This window comes from Onychomys torridus, chromosome 4, assembly GCF_903995425.1.
Source record: "Onychomys torridus chromosome 4, mOncTor1.1, whole genome shotgun sequence".
Classification (NCBI taxonomy): Eukaryota; Metazoa; Chordata; class Mammalia; order Rodentia; family Cricetidae; genus Onychomys; species Onychomys torridus.
In genome coordinates this window covers 14,210,114-14,233,083 of record NC_050446.1, presented here as the reverse complement: position 1 = coordinate 14,233,083, position 22,970 = coordinate 14,210,114, and the positions used below count along the sequence as shown (strand labels likewise).

General features: G+C 47.3%; 1 protein-coding gene across 4 annotated transcripts in view; it reads right to left on the bottom strand.

The window, feature by feature from the left end:
• Window positions 1-8,143: 8,143 nt before the first annotated feature.
• Window positions 8,144-22,970, bottom strand: part of Traf2 (TNF receptor associated factor 2) — a 29,034-nt gene continuing 14,207 nt past the window's right edge. For 3 of the 4 annotated variants that reach the window (XM_036186166.1, XM_036186167.1, XM_036186164.1), the window contains exons 5-11: window positions 20,679-20,840; window positions 18,841-18,915; window positions 17,135-17,209; window positions 13,803-14,084; window positions 13,230-13,407; window positions 9,592-9,740; window positions 8,144-8,907 (exon numbers count right to left, since the gene is read on the bottom strand). In XM_036186166.1, the coding sequence (XP_036042059.1) occupies window positions 8,689-8,907; window positions 9,592-9,740; window positions 13,230-13,407; window positions 13,803-14,084; window positions 17,135-17,209; window positions 18,841-18,915; window positions 20,679-20,840 (1,140 nt within the window). In that variant the 3' untranslated portion in view covers window positions 8,144-8,688. The remainder of the gene's footprint in view (window positions 8,908-9,591; window positions 9,741-13,229; window positions 13,408-13,802; window positions 14,085-17,134; window positions 17,210-18,840; window positions 18,916-20,678; window positions 20,841-22,970) is intronic. The other variant, XM_036186165.1, reaches the window with a different exon arrangement.

The following is a 22,970-nucleotide window of genomic DNA, read 5'->3' as shown; positions in this document are numbered from 1 at the left end:
TGTGAAAAGTGCCAATTACTCAGGGGACATAGTGCCCCACCTCTCAGGTTTTCCTAAGGCTGACCCTGATCACTAGCCATCTTCTTCTCTCTTCTTTTCTTCTTCTTCTTCTTCTTCTTCTTCTTCTTCTTCTTCTTCTTCTTCTTCTTCTTCTTTTTCTTCTTCTTCTTCCTCCTCCTCCTCCTCCTCCTCCTCCTCCTCCTCCTCCTCTTCTTCTTCTTCTTCTTTTTTAAGATTTATTTATGTTGTATACAGAAGAGGCACCAGATCTCATTACAGATGGTTGTGAGCCACCATGTGGGTGCTTGGAATTGAACTCAGGACCTCTGGAAGAACAGTCAGTGCTCTTAACCTCTGAGCCATCTCTCCAGCCCCTAGACATCTTCTTTATAAATTCCACTCTCCCATTCATGGCCACAATGTTTGAGTCCTCTAATCAGCTGGATCCCACCCCCACCCCGCTGACCTCTAGCAGTATGGTCACTAGTGGCCTGGCTTCTGAAACCATGAGGAAATAGCCAGCCAGCCAATCCCAACAGGCCAATGTCAGCTCCCCCCCCCCCCCAAGCTGGACCTGCAGAACCACCAGTCCAAGGTTCTGTGGTCTGGGCTGGTATCCTGCCTACCTGTCCTTCTCTCTCATCCCACTGAGCTTTCCTGATCCCGGAACTATTGCCTTAAACCAAACAGAAAATGAATTCCCAGCAGCTGTCTTCCCTACTCCAGAAATTAAAGGCAGAGAGTGAGAGAAGACACCTAGGTCAGCTTCCAGTTTCCACATGCATGTATACTACATGTACCTACAACCACATTGAAAGCCTCACACTAACAAGTACACAATACACAATAAATAGACAAGTAAATACTCAATACAGCACATTTCACCTTTTCTCCAGCAGGCTTGAATTACCAGCGTCACTATGCCTGTGCTCAGGTACCCACTAGGTAAAACAAGGGCTAGAGATAGAAGGCCTACGATACCATGCATCCATCTGATACTTGAGATGGTTAAGTGACCGAGTGGGTAGGAAACAGGGTGGACACGCTAGAAGGGTGATTGACACTTCAGGTGCCATAGGCAGGAAGCTGAAACCAGGATGCAGTGAGATTTCATACCATGTAATAGTGCATATTTTAAAACTTAGGAATCGATTATTTCTGGGATTTCTTTCCATTTAACTATCTTTGGATCTGTAACTGAACTGCGGAGTAACATAAGTAAATCTGCAGACCAATACACTTCATGAACAGATGAAAGTCCTCAATCAAATGCTATCAGACCTAACCCAGTGAGATAGAAGAATAGGAGCACACCACAGCCAAATGGTGCTCATTCCAGGGATGCAAAGCTGGTTCAACATGTGTATATCAATTAGCATAAGCTGCCACCATATGAGAGGACAAAGAAAATCCATAGGAATGTGTCACTTAAAGCAAAAAGCATGTGACAAAACCTTCAGTCATGATTTAAACAAAACAAACAAAAACTTAGTCAACTACTAGGGAGCAGCTCATCAGGAAGGGGGCACCAACATCCTCCAGTGACATCACAGCACCCCTCCAGTGACATCACAGCACCCTCCAGTGACATCACAGCACCCCTCTAGGCCATCAAAGCACTAGTAAAGGCTGGAGCACACACAGCAAGGACACCCACTCACCATGCCTGCTTAGTCTCATACTGCAGCCTGAGCAGGTGGAACAGGGTGAGCGAAGGAAATAAGCGACACAATGGAAAGAAAAAAGTTTTTTTCCCAGAGGTGATATGTTCATTTACATAACAGTCCCCGGAACATAAACCAACACATGCCTAAGTAGAAGAACCACCAAGTGAGCACCTCGGGGCACAAGCTGAGAGAGCAAGGGACTTAGTACTGCACAGCAGTGTCAACTCCACATATCACTGGACTCGACACAGCCAATCAAAGCCCCGCAGATTTTTTAACTATAGGGAAGCTAATTCTAAGATTTGTATGTATTGCCCAAAGAATAAAAATAGTTCAGTTTTGAAAACTGGGAATAAAGTTGTAGAGAACAAACTGTACCATTTGAGTTAATACTGCTATAAACAAGATGACCAGAGCAGTAGTGTTGAGAAGACACACCGATCCCATGGACGTCACAAGTAAATGCACAACAGCAAACGTGAGTTCCCTGGGGAAAGGCTAATCTTTCTCCAAAAGGGCCAAAGCCAAGCCAGGGGCTAGAAAAGCTGCCTTTTACACACAGCTGAGGCACAGGCACTGTCTCAACACAGCACTAGGCAAGCCACCACCATATGCAAGAATTAACACAAACTCTGTATCTTGTGCAAAAAAGATGATTAAGAAACAACACACTGACTGTTATAAGGGAAACCCCAGAATGTCTAGAAATCACAGAAGGCTGTCATGATTTGATGCTAGCAAAGAATTCTGAGAGGATCAGGGAGATGGTCAATTGGTAACATGTTTACAATAAAAGCATAAGGACTCAACCTCCACAAGTCACACACACAGAAGCTAGAATGAGCCAGTGGTGGTGGTGGTGCATGCCTTAAATCCCAAGACAACATGGCACCATATTTAATCCCAGGACATATGGCCAGGACACTATGGCACCATATTTAATCCCAGGACATACGGCCAGGACACTATGGCACCATCGCTGAAGAGGCTTTGCAATCCAGAAAAGATACAGTACCCCTTTCTTTGAAGGCAGCTGAACAGGCAGTGGGCCGATGGCTCCTGGTGTGTAGGGGAACAGTAGCTGAAAGTTATTCTTGAAGAGTAACTAGGCTGACGGAGTCTAACCTCTCATTGGTAGACTGGCATTTAATAAAGGAGGTGAAGCCACCCACAAGCTGAGAAGAATGGGAAGCTGAATTCCAAAAACACCAGCAATTTCCAGAATTTAAAATCCTGAATCATGACAGGGCACTGGCAGAACTCAGGTTTATCTGGTACATGGAATACTCGCACCGAATGTGAGGTTGAGCTGTAGGCCTTGTGTACATCCTACTTCACAAATGAGAGTCTGAGGCTGGAGAGATGGCTCAGAGGTTAAGAGTGCTGCTTGTTCTTCCAAAGGTCCTGAGTTCAATTCCCAGCAACCACATGGTGGCTCACAACCATCTGTAATGAGATCTGGTGCCCTCTTCTGGCCTGTGGGGATATGTGCAGACAGAACACTGAATAAATACATCTTTAAAAAAAGATTTTAAAAAAGTAAACAAAACAAAACAAAACAACAACAAAACAACAACAACAACAACAAAAAACAAAACAAAAAAAAAAACAAATGAGAGTCTGTCAGATACACTAAGCCTGTAGGCTGAAGATGATGCCCCAATGTGCAGAGAAACTTTAGGTGACTGTCCAGGCAGCTGACTGTTTCTGTCATAACTCATTTTTTAGAAGTCGCTTGTTTGCACTTCATGTTTTACTAGGTAGTATTATTTCCTTCTCGGGTCTCTGAAGGAGTTAAAGATTAGTTACAGTTACAGTTTTCCTTAAGAAATTCAGAAAAGAAATTCACTAAGATGCGTTAAGTGTGTAAGTTTGAAAGACATCCTAAGATAGCTTTCTGTTGGTAATGTAAGTTAGGATAGAAAGTGAATTAGGTACATTTTGGACTTACCAAAATAGGATAATGGAATTTGTCCAACGCAAATGGACCAGACATTGATGTATTTATTGTTTGTATATAGTTATTGTACTTACACGCCTTTAATCCCAGGACTAACCATAGAGACCTGGAGGTCTGTACAGAAAGACAGACAGTGACAGCTGTGTAGAAAGAGGAAGTGAGGTAGCTGGGCTAAGAGCCAATGAAAGGGCAGAAAAGCAAGGCATATAAGCCTGGGTAGACAGGAAGTTGTTCTCCTTGGAAGCTGCAGAGTTGGTGAGGTTAGCTGGTGGCTTTCCATATTTCCCTGATCTAAGGCTTTAACCCAAATTTCTGGCTCCGTGTTTGTTATTTAATAAGACATTCAGAAATTCGTCTACACTATGTTGCTTTGGTGTATCATCACAGCCAATAGTAACCCTAAGACACGGGAGGGAAAACAGACTGGAGTACCAGTACAGCAGTGGTGGGTGAGCAGGAGGGGATCTGGGTTGATGGAGACACCCATCCATATCATGTTTACCATGGAGCTTACACAGAACCGCCCAAGGTTTAATTCTCATAACTTCACCAAGAAGAAAATCTGATTTTATTATGTGATGTTTAAAGAATCTACTGAATATTTTAGCTGTAAGAAGTGTGACAGACCAAGTAGTGATGTTTCATCCAGGTGACAGGTGGCTTGAAGTGCTGAAAGGCTGATGAACCATATGCAATTAAAAAAGAAGGAAAAAGAAAGTCAGGCGGTGGTGGTGCACGCCTTTAATCCCAGCACCTGGAAGGCAGAGGCAAGCTGATCTCTGAGTTTGAGGCCAGCCTGGTCTACATACAGAGTGAGTTCCAGGACAGCCAGGGTTACATAAGAAACCTGTCTCAAACAAACAAACAAAAAGAAAAATCATCAAAAAGAGAAGGCAAAGGCAGGATCACCTCTGCAGTCTGAAGTCAGCCCAGTCTCAGCTACAGTTTCAGGCTAGCCAGGGATACATAATGAGACTATCTCATAAAGGGGTAGGGCAAGTGAGCAAAGGAAGAAAAAGATGGCAGGGGCTGTTGTTAAGGTGCCTGCTTTGAATATTAAAATTTATTGTTACAAAATATATGACGGAACTAAAATTGCAGGTAACATGGGAGGAGGCTGGAGAAATGGCTCAGAGGTTAAGGGCACTTGTAGCACACAGAAGTTGGTTCCCAGAGTCCATGCCAGATGGCTCATAACCGCCTGTAACTCCAACTATCAGGGAATCCGACCCCCTCTTCTGGCCTCCCCAGCCACCTGCATGCAAATGTGCACACACATACACAAAAGAATAAAATCTTTAGGGCTAGAGAGATGGCAGGGCAGTTAAGAGCATGTGTTGTTCTTTCAAGGACACAGGTTCAGTTCCTAGCAACCAATTGCTGGTTCACAATCACTTGTAATTCCAGTTACAGGTGATCCGAGACCCTCTTTTGGCTTTCTTGGGCACCAGACATGCACATAGTACTACATATACATACATGCAGGCACTCAAACATACACCTGAAATAAAAGTCAATATATATATATATATATATGGTTTTTTTTTAACTTTTTTTTTTTTTTTGCCAGAGCTGAGGACCAAACCCAGGGCCTTGCACTTGCTAGGCAAGCGCTCTACCACTGAGCTAAATTCCCAACCCCTAGCTATCCAATTTTCTAGCAGAGGCTGGTGATTCGGCTCAGTGGGTAAAGCCCTCGCTGCACAAGCATGGAGCAGAGTTTTGATCTCCAGCACCCACGTACAAGCCAGACAAATATGGTGGTGGCCTGTCTTCCTGGCACTCAGGAAGCAGAGATCAGATTCTTGGAGCCCTGTCTCAATATGTAGAATAGAAAGTGATTGAAGACTCCCCACACCAACTTCAGAATTTCACATGGGTGTCCACACATTATGTGCACACATGCACACCAAACACATAAAAAAAAAACATTCTCGCTGGGCGGTGGTGGCGCATACCTTTAATCCCAGCACTCGGGAGGCAGAGCCAGGCGGATCTCTGTGAGTTCGAGGCCAGCCTGGGCTACTGAGTGAGTTCCAGGAAAAAGGCGCAAAGCTACACAGAGAAACCCTGTCTCGAAAAACCAAAACGAAAAAAAGAAAAAGAAACAACATTCTAAAATTCTAACACATTCTATAACATGGGTGGACCGTGAAACCATCCTGCCAAAAGGCATTATGCTTCTTTTCATATTACTATCCCGAATATATTGCGCATGTGCTGACAGGAGGAAGTGGTGTAGTCACAGGGCAATGACAGTGGTTCTGTAAAATCTGTGGACTCGTGAGGTGCACTGTAGCAGTCACTCCCCTGGGAGGCAATGCACAGCAAAGCCATACCTGCTCATGAGCTGTCTCCAGAGAGCTGGTGTGATAGACCCCTCTTCTTCCCTGTAGCCTAATTCCCTCATGGCGTCAAGGAAAGGGACAAGTCAACATCTGTCTCATTAGGCAGCAAGCAAGGTCAGCTGCAAGCTTCTCGCCACCCCCAGGGACTCAACAGGTGAAGAGCTGACTACCTTCACCCCGCTTCTGCTGTCAGCACCCCACTTCAGACAGGCTCAGATTCTACCTGTCGTGATCCCTCTGACTTTGTCACTACACATATTGATTGCACTTTTTGTTTTGTTTTGGTTTCTTGAGTCAGGAACTCGCTGTGTAGATGGCCTTGAACTCGGAGATCCAACCTGCCTCTGCCTCGAGTGCTGGGCTGAGGGTGCATGCCACCATGCCCAGTCCTCCATGGATACTTTTCTAGTCTTCCCATTCCACAGTTCCATCTCCTGTGTGTTAGATGCACACACAGTAGGGATGAAACCCAGGGTCTTGTACATGACAAGTGTGTTCTACCACTGTACTACACTCTCAGTCCCTTCATTTGCCTTTAAGGAAAAGAAGTAACTCCAACGTAACAATCTACCAGTTTGGAGCGGAGATTGGTAGAGAGCTTGCAGGAGGCCTGGAGTTCATTCCCAGTACCACATAAGCCAAGGACAGTAGCATACACTTTATGACAGCACCTGGAAAGCAGAGGCAGGCTACTTAGAGTTAGAGGCCGGCTGAGCCTAGAAACTCTGCCTGAAAAAAACAAAAAAACAAAAAACTACCAGCGGGGCTTGGTGGTAGACACCTTTAATCCCACTGGGAAGGCAGAAACAGGCAGATCTCTTTGAGTTCAAGGCTAGTCTGGTCTACATGGCAAGTTCCAGAACAGTCAGGACTACATAGAAAGACCCAGTCTCAAACAAAACAAAACAAAACAAAACAAAAAACAAAACAAACAAACCAAAAGACAAAAAAAAAAAAAAAGCTTCAACCTGAATTACCTAATTCTAGTTTTAAAAACAGACACATTTCTAGAGAAAAGAAAAAAAAAGTATACATTATATATAAATAAGCTGCCAAACACAGAAACTGTTAGAACTTTAAAACCATTATTTAACTGATCGTATCTCAGCTTTGAATTTTTCTACATCAAAAAGGTTCAAATATCGGGAGGCAGGGGCAGGTGGACCTCTGTGAGTTCAAGGCCTGTCTGGTCTACCAATCGAGTTCCAGAACAGCCAGAGCAGTTATACAGAGAAATCCTGTCTTGAAAGAAAAAAAGTTCAAACACAACCAAGTATCAATGTTAGAAAGATCAGAAGCTTTTACCAAGCAGGAAGAAAGTCAGTAGAAAAATGGACAGAAATGGGCAGTTCCTATGGAGAAATTCCGGAGCAACAAATCTGGTAAAAGTCCAGAGTCCTCAGAGAAGTATAAGTAAGTTATGACAAGACACACAGGTCACACACAGCTCACAGGCTAGGGCCCTTGATGTAGTTCTCTGCAGAGCAAGTACAAATATCTAAGGGACAACCATATAACCCCAACTCTCCTGGGGCCCACAGGAGACAGGCAGGCCTAGACCCTGTTCCAGCTTAAGAACTCAAGGCACAAACTCAGGAGAAAAAAACAAGATGTGTTCTCCACCAGAAAGCCACAGGGCAGTCAGGTGAAGCCAGTTCTCTGCCATGACGCCATCCCATGCTGTTTCTGTATACTTTAAAAGCAACATACAGCGTGAAAATTCAGACAGAACAGGAACATGAACAGGTCTAGACAGCAATGTTTCCTCAATCACAGCATGCTCACCAAGATGGGCATGGATGGGTCCACCCTGGTGCTCTCCCCATTTCCTATTGTGGTGACTTGAAAACGGACCGAGGGAGATTGGATATGCCTTCTGACTAATAGACATGCCCAGTACCCAGACCATGGTGCCTCCATTCTAACCTCAGTCCAAAGAGCGAACCAGGCCAGAACCCTGAGGAAACAACCTTGCACATGAGCCAGGCAAGGGTCAGTCCTTCATTCTACATAGGCAGACCCATGATGGAGTGCTCACATGGAGCCCTGGGCTTGAAGGGTATAAGGAACAGTCAATGTGAAGAGGAAAGCAGAGGCCCCAGAGGGTCATTACTATCTAGGCTGGACACAGCAGGCATCCTGGAGCCAGATGAACACCACTTGTCACAGACATCTGAATAGTTTAATCACTTCTCCTCAATACAGGCCACTTGGCAGGGCCGTGCAGCCCAGGCAGGCCCTTTTCCAGTTTGTGCCTATGTCTCAGAGTGCTTCTCTCCTGGGCTGTGCTCTGCAGGTGGATGCCCTTCTCTTGTGCAGCCCCTACCTCCTTTCCACAAGCCAGAATGGGTAAGTTCAACCACCACGCTCTTGCTGCTGGTGCAGCTCTAAACTCTCTCTCCAGGCACTTTCTGAGTACCCCACCCAAGGGCCTCTCCCTTCCCCAGACAGAAAAGATAGCAAGAGCTTTTCTACTGGAAAGCTGAGAAGACCCCAGCTGGTCCCACAAGGACCCTGAGCTGAATGGACCCCCCCACTCAGTCTACCAGTTGAGGACCAACTGGAGGCTCCTTCCTGCCTTTCTGTGTGATGGTGACTGGCTTTACGCTGAGGCCTTTCCCAGCACTTGCACCAAGCCTGCCCACCCTTGTGTGGCAGGGCCCTGGCCCAGTGTAGCAGCTCCTCACTGAGCTGCTATTCCTAGTACGGGTGGCTAGAGTCCTGTTAGGTCCACAATAGCTTTGATGAAGATAGCATCATCCCGCACATAGGAATTCTTGGCCTCCATCTTGGACACAGGGCAGAAGAGGGGGCAGCCGCTGGCGATATTCATGTCACTGACAGGCCTCTGAAAGGAGGATGAGGTCACATCAGGCCTGAATGCATCGATTACATGCTCCCGGTTGTTCTGGTCCAGCAACATCAATGTCACCTGAGAGAAGTCAATCCAGAAAGGGGACAATGTGCCTGTGAGTCACCTGAAAACCCCACATCAGTCCTATCCTACCTCTGCCACAGCAGTGTGCCTAGATACACTGGCCACAGAGTATTCAGCTCCTCATCTGGGAACAACGCATGTCCATGGTTGTAGTGCACGCTCACAGTGTCTGGAAATTGAGGCTAAAACTTAGTACTATACACTGTACTCCTGAGTGCTGCTTCTTTCTAGTGTTCAGCTACAGATGTTTCCTTGCCGTGATCCGGAAGCACTTTCCAACAAGTACGGGGTCTGACTGTTGGCCCTGGACTGGTCAGGGTCTCTGGCCTTCTACTCCTCATCACCTGCTCTGCCTCCTCTTCTGGGGAGAGAGCTGGGCCCTGAGTGCTGAAGGGACCATCCTCAGTCTGACCCGGTCTCTGGAGGGTCAGTTCCTTCATTAAGGAAGACCCTGGTTTTAAATGATAGTCACAGAGGGCTCTGTGGCTGTGGCCTTCCCCTGAAGCCCACTTACTTCCCCAGAGACTTACAAACATGTGTGAGTCAAGAAGCAGTCACATGTGTCACAACCAGCAGTATGCCTGGTTATGTACACTGTCTTGGACAACCTGGCTACTTGGAAGTGGAACCCAACCTCACTCACAGATTCCCCCTAGGATCCTGGGGCTGCCCTCATACCTTCTGATTAAAAGGCCACCGTAAGAGAGCATCATTAGGGCCTTTCATCACCACGAAGAAAAGAGACAGGTGAGTTCCCCGTCCAGTGCCATCGCCATTCAAGTAGACACGGAGACACATCTTGTAGCCGTATCTGCTTGTGTAGAAGGCTGGAAGTATGGAAAAGCGCCAGTGAGAACAGGGCAGGACATAGCTCTTCCACCTGAAGCCCACCCTCAGAGAGATGAAAACATAAACAATCACTCAGCTTTTGGGAAATATCAGGGGAAGGTTTTCCTCTCAAAAGAAACCCCCCAAGTCCCTAGACAATCTTGCCATGCAGCTCAGGACAGCCCCCAACTCCAACTTCTCCTACCTTACTCTCTTCAGAAAAGTTATTAATGTGTGTGCTCATATGCAATATTCCAGGGAGGGACACACATGCTATGGCATGTATGTGGAAGCCAAAGGACAACTCTGTGGAGTCATTTTTTTTCTTACAGTTTTTTGAGACAGGGTCTTTCTAGCTAGTCCTGGGACTCACTATATAGACCGGGCTGGCCTCAAACTCAGAGAGATCCACCTCTTAAGAGTTGGGATAACCTGGGTGGTGGTGGCGGCGGCGGTGGCACGCCTTTAATCCCAGCACTCGGGAGGCAGAGAGGCAGGAGGATCTCTGTGAGTTCAAGGCCAGCCTGGGCTACAGAGTGAGTTCCAGGAAAGGCACAAAGCTATACAGAGAAACCCTGTCTCGAACCCCCCCCCCAAAAAAAACCCAAACCAAACCAAAACAACAAAAAAAAAGAGTTGCGATAAAAGGTGCATGGCTCTCTCCTACCACTTTTATTTGTTGTTTGTTTGTTTTTTGGGGACAGTTTCTGTGTAGCCCTGGCTGTTATGGAACTATCTCTGCCACGCTGGCCTTAAACTCACAGAAATCTGCTTGCCTCTACATAAAAAATTAAAGGCATGTGCCACCAACACCCGGCTTCTCCTACTACTTTTAACGAGGATTCTAGAGAGCAGTCTCAGAAATCCAATGAGTCATCTTGCTGCATCCCCCCCCTTTAAAGTTAGAATTAACAATGATAATTTTAATAAACTCAAACTGACAATATTAAAAACTACGGTGGCAAAACAACAACAACAACAACAAACAACAGCTGAGGTCCTCAGCAGAGCTATAAAGGGAGACCAGGCCTGCCTCAGCAGAAGCATCTGAGGAGCAGAAACTCAGATCAGCAATGTCCCTCAGCCCTGCAGTAGCGGCTCTCAATCTGCAGGGTGCGACCCCTTTGGGGTAGCATATCAGATATCCTGCATATCAGATATCCCCATCACTATTCATAACAGAGCAAAGTTACAGTTAGAAGTGGCAGTGAAAACAATGCTATGGTTGGCTCACCACAACGTGAGGAACTGTTTTAAAGGGCCACAGTGTTAGGAAGACTGAGAACCACTGCCCTACAGGTAATAAACAGCCAGAACATGGTCAAGGCCGTGTAAGACAAGAATTGGACCTGGTAACAAGCTTTTCAATGAGTTCAAGTTCAGCTTGGGCTACACAATAAATCAGGGGTTGCCTTGGCTATGGGCTATAGTATGGAACCCTGCCTCAAAAATAACAAAAGATACACAATATACTATTAAGTGCAAACAAAACATGTAAACAGTTGGTTGTGAAGACTAATTTTAGTGTTAAGTTGACTGGGTCAAGGAATACCTAGTGGGGTTGGGGAAGCATTATCTCTGAGCATCTGTGAGGGCTGTTTCTAAGAGACTGGTAGATGAGTGGTGGACCACATGGGAAGACGCTCTTGCTATAGGTGGATCCAACCAACTGAGACTCTGAACAAAAATAACAGAGGAAACCAAACTGGTCTCCCTGCCCTGGGTGTAGGATCTGTCTATGGAGTTAGACATCAAGCTTTTCAGTATCTGGACTCCACAATTTATACCAGCAACTAGGGTTTCCACATAAAGTTGGCCTATTGTGGAACTTAGCCTCAGTAATCATATATACCAATCCTTAACCACCTTTAGGAATCTATAATTGCACATGCTGTAGTATGGGTTTGCAATGTCCCACACCATGGCCATTTGTTAAACATCTGATACTGTCTTGAGAGGGTGGAGCCTTCCTAAGGTGGGGCCTAAAAGGAGGTGTTTCAGTCACTGAGGGTATGCCCTTGAAGAGGACAGTGGGATCTCCATTCATCCCTCTTTTTTCTGATTCCCAGTGGGAAATGAACAGCTCTGTACCACATGCTGCTTGCCATGATGTACTGCTGTGAGTCAAAAGAAGTGTATCCTCTTAAGGGGAGCTGACAGCAGTATTCAGTTGGTTTCCCCCAAAGGCTGCCTGTTATAGTGACCCGCACAGCAACAGGACTACCCACGCTCCACAGATCGAAGCTAAGCCTCTGCAGCAGGGCTCCAAGGGCAGCGCTAAAGGACTACCTTCCCTGTTCCTTGTAGCCTCTGCCTGCCACATGGATGCCCAACCATATCCAAAGCAGACCTTGTCCACAGACAAGTTTTCCCTGTCCACATCTCCAGGAAACTGCTGCAAAGGATACGGGCTCCTCCTCATGCTGGACCCTTACCACACTCACTCTAGAACGCCTGTAGCCTGCACACTCCACTGGTTACCACCTACTAAATAAATCACTTGCAAGGGGAGGCATTGCCCACACAGACTACCCAAGTCTAGAAATAGTATCAGGGACCCCAGGCTGCCCACGTGTCCCTTGACTTCGAACGAAAACACTTGTTTTCCTAGTCTCAATCCAGAGAAGACAGGGTCTCTAGGTTTGTCTACTTCTAGCCTCTGCTGATGCTACTGTGAGGATATGCTACAGAGCTGAGGGGAGTGCTCAGTCTTCTATAGCAAGGCAGGGACCACCAGTGCCAAGGCAAACGCAGGAAGGAGAGGGTCTCCCAGGGTCTCAGCCTTGACCCAAGAACCTCCACTGTAGTGGCAGTTCTGTGAAGTGAGCCCCAAAATAAAGTGTGCAGGACAAGTTCGGACAGCTGATGGCTACACTGTCAAGTAAGTCGCTAGCAGGAAGAAGACACTGACTCACAAGGGCTACAGACAAAGACCTGGGCCACCACATGGTCCGGGGGCACCTAGAGGGACACAGCAGGTACTGTGCAGTGTACAGGAAGTAGGAACAGTGGTATGGGGAGAGGTGCAGAGCAGGCAGGGCAAGGGAAGCAGACTGGACCTGGCAGTGACACAAACCCTCCCCGTGGCTCCCAGTGCCACCCTTCAGAGGAGCTCAAGAGCGCCCTCTACAGCCCTGTAGATGGTCAGGAGGAGAAAGGAGACTGAGGAACATCCTCACAGGCTCGCTGCCTGCAGCCAATACCAAAGCTCAACCCAGTTGGAAGTTGGACAAGCTTGAAGCCATGGCCATGCTTGGAAAGGTCTGCCTTTCTTTACTCACCCGAAAGCCACCATGCTCATCTGCAGGCAACAAGGGACATGCATACTCTATCCACATCTAACTCCTCATGCCTATAGACTCCCAACTGAGTAGGGCACGTTGCCCAGTTTGCTTCTCAAGGAGATGCAGACACAGTATGTGCCCTGCCCCAGCCAGAGAACCATTCCAGAAGGTCTCTGAAGCAGATGAGAAGACCACAAATGGCACCTGGGGAGAAGATAGCAGGTGTACGGCCAGCTACAGCTTCCTGACGCTTCCTGGCAAAGTCTGAGATCTTCCAGATGAAGACTCCATCATAGGTGGATGCTTCCAACTCTGAGACCTTCTGCTCCAGGTCAGCCATGGCGAGGTCCTTGAGGCCAATGCTCCTCTCTAGTTGCTGCACCTGCAGAGCAGAGACCACTTCACTTCGATAGGAAGGCAGGGACCTGACTGCCATATTCTGTGCACCCTGAGCTCCTGTTCCCACACTGCTAGGCTTTAGAAGTCTCTCAAGTCTTGTCTGTCCCCAGGAGCTACCTTCCAAATGTGAGGTACATGTTCAGTCCACTTGGAAGGCTCTGGGCCTACATGTACCCAGTATATTGCATGACTGATGCTGTGCCCTCCTAGGCCAAAAAAAAGTTTCAGTTGCTAGCCCATCAAACCCTACGGTTGAGTCTCTCAGAGCATGAGAATCAGAAAGCAAGAGGCCCAAGTCCAAATCATGGGGTGTAGAAGGAGTTCTATGCTGTCCAGACTCCAAAGATCCAGGACTCACCATCTCCGCTAGGCACAAACCTTGTTACTCAGGGCCTCAATCTTGTCCTGGTCTAGCCGATGCTGCCGGCTACAAGCCTCTGCAGTCACTGCCACCCGCTCTACTTCGCGGTTCAGGACGCAGACAATGTTCTCGAAGGTGGCTGTCTTCTGCTCCAGAGTGTGGCACCGCCGCAACAGCTCCGGCCCCACCTGGCTCGGGCCTGCCTGTGAGGCTGGGGCCTCCAGGAACGAGTGCAGCAGCAGTGCCAGGTGCTCCCGTAGCCTCTGCACCTCATGCTCCTCAAGCTCCTCAGTCTCCACCTGTGGTACAGGATGGGGTTTGTACAGAATCGGCCCGGGTAGTGCAGCACCATGGGCCACACGGGCCTGAGAGACGTGTGGTTGCTATCTCAAGATGGAAGCTCTCAGCTACTGCTCAGCACCATGCCTGCCTGCCTGCCGCCATGATGCCCACCATGATGATCATGGACCCTTCTGAAACTGTCGAGTCACAAATTCTTTCTTCTCTAAGTTACCCTGGTCATGGTGTCTTTACACAGTAATTATAGAAAACTAATTAAGACACAACTAAATATTTTCCAACTTGTGTAAAAAAAAAAAAAAATTTTGTTGTTTTGTTTTGTTTTTTTGTTTTTTGAGACAGGGTTTCTCTGTGTAGTTTTGGTGCCTGTCCTGGATCTCACTCTGTAGACCAAGCTAGCTTTGAACTCACAGAGATCTGCCTGCCTCTGCCTCCCAAGTGCTGGGATTAAAGGCGGGTACCACAACCCAGCTTGTGTAAAAATTTTAATTTTAATTTTTAATTTGTGTAAATTTGAAGTTATACTTCAAAATTATAATATCCTTCATCACACTGCATGCTAATTAAGAAAAATAAAAAGGCACAGTGGCAAATGCTTGTGGTGATATACTGTGTACCTAATAAAATTTACCTGAAGATCCGAAAACAGAACAAGTCACTAGATTAAACATAGAGGTCAGGCAGTGGTGGCATACACCATTAATCCTAGCACTCAGGAGGCAGAAATCTGTCTGGATCTCTGTGAGATCAAAGCCACCCTAGACTACATGAGATCATTCAGTCTACGAGAGAAACAGAGCCAGGCAGTGGTGGCACACACCTTTAATCCCAGTACTTGGGAATCACATGCCTTTAATCTCAGCACTTGAGATCTCACACCTTTTATCCCAGTATTTGGGAAGCACACACGCCATTAATCCCAGCACTAGGAAGGAAGTGACGGCTGGGTGGAGAAAGGTATACAAGGCGTGAGGAGACAGGAACTAAAAGGCTTTTCGGCTGGAAAGCTTTCGACTGAGGACATAGAGGCATTCAGTCAGAGGATCTGTGGAATTGTCGAGGTGAGATGTGGTAGTGGCTTGTTCCTTTGTCTCTCTGATCTTTTAGCATTTACCCCAATATCTGACTCTGGGTTTTTTTGTTTGATACAGGGTTTCTCTTTTAGAGCCTTTCATGGAACTCACTCTGTAGATCAGGCTGGCCTCAAACTCACAGAGATCTGCCTGCCTCTGCCTCCCGAGTGCTGGGACTAAAGGTGTGTACCACCACCGCCCCAGTTCTTTTGTTTTTGTAATTAAAAGACCATTTAGCAAGTCATGTTACAAATGCTTTTAATGCCAGTATTGAAAAGGCAAAGACGGGGGTGGGGAGGCGTGGCTGGAGACTAAGCTCAGTGGTAAAGCGCTTGCAAGCGCTAGGCCCTGGGTTTGATCCTCAGCTCCAAAAAAAGCAGAGATGGATGGATTATGAGTGCAAGGCCAGCCTGGTCCACATACTAAATTTAAAGCTAGCCTGGGCTACACAGCAAGAATCTGCTTCAAACACAAAACACCAAACTCAAAAACCAAACCCAACCTCAAACACAATTAGGCCTGGCAAGATGGCTTAGCATGTAAATGTGCTGTCACCAAATCTGATGACCTGAATTTAATCCCTGGGACCCTTATGTTGGAAGGACAGAACCAACTCTGAAAGCTGTCCACTGGTTTCACATAGTTGTCATGGCACACACACACACACAAAATAAGTGTAATAAAAACATTTACAAATAAAAAAAATAAACTAATTTTATAAAGACACTCAAAACATAAAAAGAAACCAAGATATCTGTGTCCCCAGTTGGAGGCACAGGTGCCTGGATGATGGAGGCATGGCAGAAGTATCTGTACCTCACAGGGCAGGCGGTAGAGGTGGAACTAAGATGAACACAAAAAGGACACGCTATCTGGGAGCTTAGCTGGAGCACCCTATGATCTGAAGAGGCCCAGGACCAAGGTGACAGCAGCTCAGTTCCTGGAAGCTCTGAACTTGCTTCTGCAGGGACTCGGCTGCTTTGAAATGGAGGCAGCAACCCTCCAACCACCCAACAGAAGAGGACAGACACCACATCCTCAGCTTGTCTCTTCTTACCCCTAATGCACATAGCCTATAGGCCTCTATGGAGCAGCCCGCGGTCAGGAGTCATGAAGGGAAATGATGTCAATAAGATCCCATTGTACAGAGAGAGAGAGACAGACAATAAACAGAGAAATAGCTCGTACAGGATGAAAAGGAGGGGTCTGCACAAATAGAGAAGGGGGACATGTGAACAGGGACATGCGGAGGTCTGAGGGAGTCCCCAGAAATATAGCAAGGCAAAGGGTTGGGGTGGGGAAAAGTCAACTGTCCAGGCCAGTGACCAGGGCAGAGGGCAGAGGTCTTGGGAGAGGGACCAAACAACTGTGAATCAGAACTTGGGGAGGACACAGCAGGGCCAGGTCAAGCCATATCTTATTTTCTACTTTAACAGATCAGAGCAGCAGAGTGGGCAGTAGGTACCCAGCCAACACAGGAAGGCTGGGTATAGGCAGGAGATGGCGAAGTGACAAGCCAGCAGTGGAGGGTCAGGATCCATCTGCCAACAGTCAAGGATTTGTTAGCATGCACGTGCAGTATGAGTCAAGAAGAGGATCCAGCAGACCACTGGGCACCGAGGATCTGGCAAGACAACGTAACAATCAATGTGCTTTTCTTTCCTGGGAGATATGGGAAGAGGGTGGAGAACAAGGAGAGAAGGCCAAGGTGTGGGTCTAAAGTGTCCACTAAGTATCCTGGGAGGCTCGAGGTGTCAGAAGCATATATATAGGTGGTTATCAAAGTCACCTAGAGATTTCAAGAGGGTAAACCTGGATACCTGAGAGCAGGAAGAAGGGATGGTGAGAGAGACAGCCAGGGAAGATAAATACCAGAGAGGCTGAGGAACCTAGGAGGAGCCAGAGCTGAAGACTATTTTGGATAAGGGAAAGACCCACTCAGGTCCCTAGTCCCTAACAGCAGACCCTTGGCTTACCATCTCAGGACAGCCGATGGTGTGGAATCTGCAGGGAACTCGACACTTGGTGCATGATCTAACATGGTCCTGAAACTGGAGGGTCAAGAGAATAAAGTTACCAGGGTCATTGTCATTACCCAGGTTCTCCTATCCCAACCTGCCCCATTTTCTTAATGTACCGATTATGTCAGATTTAACAAAAGAAACCACTAGATGCATCCATCATCCTATTGGCCTTCTCACTGTCATGCAAAATTAAGATTAGACAAACCACTGTCAATTACTGTGGAAAGGAGACATTTCAGGATTGCTGTGGAAAAGTCTAGTTCATGGTTTTGGGGAGGTCCATGCCACACAGAAACCAACCCAGCTGTTATTTCTGTCAGTCTGGAGAGTATACACATTGAAATCCCTGGACCTCAGGCAGAATATTCAGATGCACAAGCATAGAGCATAAGAACAGGGCAGCCCTTTGTGTTATGCAGAAGCAGGATAGAATAAAAAAAACTATTGATGAACACATGAAACCTAAGCATACACTCCACTGAACACAAACGTGTCTGGTAAAGGCAGGAGAAAGACCACCTCTTTGAGACCCAGTGTGAGGGTAAGGAGCCATTTTTCTTCTACCTACAATTCCAGGCAGCAAGTATGGTCAGACTTGCCCTGTGAAAAGCTCAACTTAAAAAAAGAGACCAGTGGAGGTTGGAGAGATGGCTCAGTGGTTGGGAGCACTGACTTATTTTCCAGAGGAGCTGAGTTCAATTCCCAGAACCCACAAGGTGACTCACAACTCCAGTTTCAGGGGACCTGAAGCCCTCACACAGACATACACGCAGGTAAAACACTAACACACATGACATCATTTAAAAATAACAATAAGCCAGGCATAGTGGTACAGTCTTTAATCCTAGCACTTGGGAGGCAAAGGTAGGAGGATCTCTGTGAGTTCTAGGCCAGCCTGGTCTATAGAGTGAGTTCCAAAACAGTCAGGGCTACATGCCAAAAACCTTATTATATTATTTGGAGTTACTAAATCTAGTTCCTTGGGCCATAGTTATTTGTATTTAGCTCAAAAACAAACCACCTCTTATTTCCTGGTGGTGAGAGGTGTAGTTGTCAACAAGAAGGAAGCCCAGCTCAGTGACAGAAAGCCTGCTTGGTAAGCATGAAGCCCTGAATTCCAGCCCCAACACTACACGCCCCCACTCCCAAAAAGGAACCTGCTCACTCATAACAACATAACCCATGATTGTGTGTGCACACCTACAATCCTAGCACTTGGGAGTTGGAGGCAGGAAGATCAGGAGTTCAGAGTTATCCTCGACTACACATTAAGTTCCAAGCCAGCCTGGGCTACATGAATCCCTGGTAGGAATGGGGGTAGGGGTAGGGGAATGCCAGACAAAGTGAAAGGTGCCTTTAAGGCAAATCCATGACTTTAAGGCCAGTCTTGTCTACATAGCAAATTCTAGGCACCCAGAACTATATAATGAGATCCTGCCTCAAAACAAATGAACAACAACAAAAAAATCCAAATGAATATTGGAGGATAAGCCACATGCCCAAGAACATGCCCATCCTGGTAACAGCATGTAAACCTCACTTTGCTACTCTTCTCCCTCTGAGCACTAGGTCATAAACTATCCCAAATGACAGCCCTTCACCACTGCCCATCGGGTCTAGCACCCACGGTCTTCAGAAGATGGGAGGAATTGCTCTACCTTCTCCCGAGAGATCTTCTTCTTGCCACAGCCTTCACAGGTTAAGGGGAACTTCGGGCAGACCTCGTAGTGTACCTTAGAGAAAACAGGGACATTAGATGGGGATGCCAACACCAGGGCAGGGCAGGGCAGGAGGAGAGGACACATGAAGTACTCAAGACAGTAGCAGCACTTAGGAGGACACTGATGTACTCCTGACTCCTCAGACCCTCTCTGAAAGCTGTGTTTAACACTGAGTGAGATCCTGTAGGCGCCCTTACAGAGTCAGACTTTAGGACTTTCTTCTTCCTCTACAGCCTCCAGAAAACAGGAGAAAGAGGAGGAAAGGGGAGCATCACCACTTTGCAACTCCTGACTAGAACAAAGGGTCTTTGTAGAGCTTGAAATGGCAGTGCAGTGCAGGACTTTCTCAGAACTAGACTATACTGTCCTCACATGGGCCTAGAGCACAGCCAGATTCCCTTAAGAGAGACCCTGATAAGCTACTACAGTATGTCCAACATCCAGATGTAATCATCCAACAGAGGAACACAGTGCCAACACCCAGGATGTGGGGAGCAAACAGAGTAGTGGCTGAGAAAGGGCCTGGAAAAAGATGCTGATGACCTTGACTCCAGCAGATGTGAGTGAAGGATGCTTTCTCACAGTGGGATGTAGGCAAGCCAGAGAGGGACAGAGTAAATATCATTAAATTTTACATATGCTCCGGCTTGGAAATGTCCCCCAAGATCTACACACTGAAGGCTTAGTCCCTAGCACAGGTGTGCATGTGATGGAATCCAAATGAAAATTCTCTAGGCCACTGGGAACATGCCCTCAAAGGGGACACTAAGTCCTCAGTCCCTCCCTCTTTCATTACTCCAAAGCCAAGATAGACCTTCTCTTTGGAAAGTGATTATCTCAGGCCCTGTTAAAGCTATGGTAAGCTGTTGCTGAGAATACATCGTGAACTACTGTAGACAAAATAACATGCAGTCAGACTAGCTCATGAACAGTCTGGAGGACAGGCACACAGCTGGTGAATCACAATGTTGTTTTCTCTACCTGCTGTGTTTCAACTTTTCTAAAATAAGACACGTTTTTCTTGTTGTTTAGGGGGGAAGTGGGGTCCTGAGTGCTGGGATTAGGAGTCACCACACTCGGGTATAAACACTTGAAAAAGAAAAAAACCAGGCAGTGGTGGCTGCACACCTTTAATCCCAACACTTGGAAGGTAGAGGCAGGCAGATCTCTGAGTTCGAGGCCAGCCTGGTCTACAGAGTGAGTTCCAGGACAGCCAGAGTTACACAGAGAAACCTTGTCTTAAAAAACAAACAAACAAATATTTGAAATTTTTTTTAGTCCTGCATGGTGGCACAAACCATTAATCCCAGCACCTGAAAGGCAGAACCAGGAGGATCTCTCAGTTTGAGACCAGCCTGGTCTACATAGCAAGTTCCAGTCCAGCCAAGGCTACAGATGGGAACCTATCTCAAAATACACATGTAAATACCTTTAGATTTATTTATTTTATACGTATGAATGTTTTGCCTGGTAAACCATGTGCTTTGCTGGTGCCCACATAAGTCAGAAAAGGGCACTGGATCCCCTGGAACTGGTGTTATGGTGTGTCATCATGTGGGTGCTGTGAACTGAACCCAGGTCCTCTAAAAGAGCAACAAATACTCTTAACTATAATTACATACCAAAGCCCAGTCCCACCAAGGACCTTCTAACCTCCATGGCACCATGGAGACAAGTATGAAGAAGAAGCTAAGCAAACTCCAACCATGGCAGCAAACTCTAGCTGACTGCCAGTATGTAGACAATGCCACCCAGGCTGTACCCGCCCAGCGCACCTCCAGGTCTGCGTGGCTACAGGGTGCCCTGCAGTGCTGGCAGCTCAGGCTCCTTTTGGGGCATTCCTGCTCAGTGTGGTGCTCCTTCTCTCTGAGGCGGACCAGGACTTTACATGCAGGACACTCGGTGAGCAGGAATGGGCATAGTCCTTCGTGGCAGCTCTGGCAACAAAAGGAGGTATATGAAGATAGTATGCAGCCCCTGCAGGTAGCCCAGCACATGCAAGTGGCTTGGTGTTCCATGTTATCCTGCCTATTCATCATGGAGACCGCCCTCCTCCAGACCACTCACTGTGAAGACACAGGTCAGTGCACCCTCTTTCCACTTTTGGAAAGCAGGGATGCTGGCTCCTAGCTGCACTAGATAGAGCTGCTCCATTGCAGCTAGTCTTTGGGTGAGTGGTACCCGAGGACACTCACCTCTTCAACTGTACATCCACGCCACCCCTTCTCCCTGTGTTGGCTCCCAACTAAGCAGTGGACTGTTCTCCAGTACGAAGACAAACACACCGTGGGGCCATGCTGCAGACCTTACCAGTTCTGACCTCATTGCTGTTACAGTGGAGGTGGGAGGCAAAAGATGTACAAGGGAGACATAGAGATCATGTGAAAGTAGCCACCTGCAGCTCTGGGCATGGCTACCTAGCAAAGGCCTATCGTACCACATAGACAGCCGGGTTAAGGTGCTGGGAGGTCAGCCTAGAGCCAGCTGTTCTCAATGTACAGGATGTATACCTGAGGTCTATGCTGTGAAGGGCCAGAGTGATACACGAGACTGCCCCAGACCCCACCCCAGCAGACTGAACAACAGGAGCAAACCACACCATAGATGCACTGTGCCTCTCAGCTGACCAATGAGCACCAATACAGGGACATCCTACCCAGTAAACCAGGAGAGACAGGGCAATGAGCAAGCCCCCAGTTAAATGCTTTCCTTTGTAAGAGTTGCCATGGTCATGATGTCTCTTAGGTTACCAGAGAAACAACATTAGAGGTTTGTTGGCTAAGCTATCTTCTTGTTTTCCCTCCTTACACTTTTTTTTTTGGGGGGGGGGGGGATGAGGAATGAGACAGGGTTTCTCTATGTAGCCTTGGCTGTCCTATAACTTGCTCTATAGACAATCCACCTGCCCCTGTCTCCCAAGTGTTGGGATTAAAGGTATGCACAAACCATGCCTTGAGACCCTAATGTGGTGATATATTGTTGGTAATCTAAGAAATAAAACTTGCCTGAAGATCAGAAGACAGAGCCAGCCACAGTTAGCCACAGAGGTCAGGCAGTGGTGGCACACACCTTTAATCCTAGCACTCAGGAGTCAGAGGCAGAGATCCATCTGGATTTCTGTGAGTTCAAGGCCACACTGGGCTACATGAAATCAATCCAGTCTAAAAGAGAAATAGAGCCAGGCAGTGGTGGCAAACACCTTTAATCCCAGCACTAGGAAGGTTGAGACAGGAAATGATATGGCTGAGCAGAGAAAGGAATATGAGGCGGAAGGAGACAGGAACTCGCTCTCTTTCAAGCTGAGAGTTGGTGAGGGAAGAGGTGTGGCTTGCTCTGCTTCTCTGACCTTTCAGCTTTCACCCTGATACCTGGCTCCAGGTTTTTATGAAGACCAATGAAGACTGGTGCAACACCCTACAATAAGCACACAGGTCAGGAGAGGAAGCACGCTCGGGACTGTGCCGCCCCCACTCTCCATCCATAGAACTCTCACCTTCTTAGATGCTAACTCAGTCTCCACTAATAGACTCCTCTGCCCCCTGCTATGGACACATGTGTGCATGCAACAGCAGCGAACTGGTCCCTCTGTCCCTGGCTCACCGCACTGAACTCACAGAGAGGCTCTGAAGCAGAAGACACAAGAGGAGAACCACCAGGAGACGGTTAGCAGGCAAGAAGTAAGTTCCTGAGGCTGAGAGACAATCCAGACAGGGCAGGAAGGACCATCAGCAGGGCCATGAAAATAGAGGCTACAGCTCAGAGTTGTCCAAACAATTCTGGAGGAAGGTTGTTCGGAGGAGACAAGGGGGTGAGGGACCCTCATTCAGATCCCAGGAAGCAAGTGGGATTCTGGATAAGACGTGTACATTCAGTCTGAATGGTGGGCAACCCCCAAGACAGGACACACAGGAACACAGATAACCACACGAACAGTCAAGTCTAAGGGGCTCTCTGGCCCAGCACAGATGTGCTGCATGCTATACTCCCATAACTCTCTGAGTAGACGACAATTAGTTATTAAAACACACACAAAGAGGGGCCTTGAGGAGTTCTATGCTGCAACAGTT